Source organism: Corvus brachyrhynchos, unplaced genomic scaffold (genome assembly GCF_000691975.1).
Source record: "Corvus brachyrhynchos isolate BGI_N302 unplaced genomic scaffold, ASM69197v1 scaffold182, whole genome shotgun sequence".
Taxonomy (NCBI): Eukaryota; Metazoa; Chordata; class Aves; order Passeriformes; family Corvidae; genus Corvus; species Corvus brachyrhynchos.
Window position 1 is genome coordinate 724,371 of NW_008236807.1, and position 1,461 is coordinate 725,831.

Here is a 1,461-nt window from a genome sequence, read left to right on the forward strand (position 1 = left end):
CCCCCCCCCCATCCATCCACCCATCCATCCCTCATCCATCCATCCCTCATCCATCCATTCACCCATCCATCCATCCATCATCCACCCATCCATCCATCCCGCCATCCATCCATCCCTCCATCCCTCTGCCATCCATCCATCTGTCTATCCACCCATCATCATCCATCATCCATCCATTCCTCCATCCATCCCTCATCCATCCATCTACCCATCCACTCATCATCATCCATCCATCCATCCATCCATCCCTCCCTCCCTCCCTCCATCCCTCCACCCATCCATCCACGCCTCTCTCCTCTCCAGCTTTGGGGTGGGTGTTTTCCTCAGGGGTGGCCCAGGGGACACTCACTTGTTTTCCCTTTGACGGCTGCCGGCTCCCCGAGGGTCCCTCCATAGCTGGCCCTCACCGTGAGCACGTATTTGGTGCTGGGCTTCAGATCTGTCACCAGCACCGTGGTTGTGTCCCCATCCACCTCCATCTGTCACACAGGGGGACAAGGGACACCGTTACACCACCACAGCAGAACATCAGGTCAGCAGCACCTCCCACACCTGCTCAAGGTGACTTCCATGAGCAGGAGCCTCTTAAAACCCTGACTCATATGTTGTGATCCTTAAATTGTGGAATAGCCCATGGAATAAAACATGGAGAACACGTTAAGGCTAAAGGTGATCTCAAAGTCCTTTGAAGAAAAGGAAGGAAATAAAGTTCCTTTTAAGCTCAGAGAAGGAAATGTTGATGTAACCCGAGGGCAAGAGACGGAAACAGAACTTCTGTGTTTTCCCTGTTATTATGAGATCTTGAAGCTGCCAAGGATCATCATCCCAGTTAAATACAACCTTAATAATTAATACAATTAATAATCTTCACCTTAATAATTTAAACGTTCATAGCTTTGTTCTATTATTAGCAATCAAAGCTTTTAGGGCAAATATTGTCTACCCTTCAGCTTTGATCCCAAACTTCGTGCAGTGTGGGATGAGCTGGAGAACACTGCAGCATCCCTCACACAAGGACATGGAAAATCCTGAAACCTATGGAGATCTTACCAAAATGAACAACCTTGGCAGCAGGAAGATGGGATTGAGTGGTGATATCATAAAGGTAAGGAGAGAAAGGATTGGATATTGGGAAGATTGGGTGTCACCACCTAACCCAGCATGACCCCCCAACATTGGGAACTGAACCCCAACACTGGGAATTGAAACTGGTGGATCCCATGGTGGATCTACACCTTCACTTTAACCCTCAGGAATTCCTGCCAATCCCATTGTGCCAGGATGGCTGAAGGATGTGGTGCCACCTCCTAATCCGGCTGTGCCATCAACATGGGATGAATCCCCAACTTTGGGAACTGAACCCCAACACTGGGAACTGAAACTGGTGCCCTGGAAAATGGGAACACAACCCTACCTGTCGCTGGTGCTCGGGGTCCGGCTGTCCCGGGGGCAGCGAGGGGC

At 50.2% G+C, this 1,461-nt stretch overlaps 1 protein-coding gene across 1 annotated transcript in view; it reads right to left on the minus strand.

Annotated features, from left to right (window-relative positions):
• The window catches only part of LOC103611375 (collagen alpha-1(VII) chain), a 76,908-nt gene extending 75,453 nt beyond the window's left edge, over positions 1-1,455 (minus strand). Inside the window, exons 1-2 of the mRNA XM_017727974.1 lie at positions 1,415-1,455; positions 350-479 (exon numbers count right to left, since the gene is read on the minus strand). Of these exons, the coding sequence (XP_017583463.1) occupies positions 350-479 (130 nt within the window). The 5' untranslated portion in view covers positions 1,415-1,455. The remainder of the gene's footprint in view (positions 1-349; positions 480-1,414) is intronic.
• Positions 1,456-1,461: the final 6 nt, after the last annotated feature.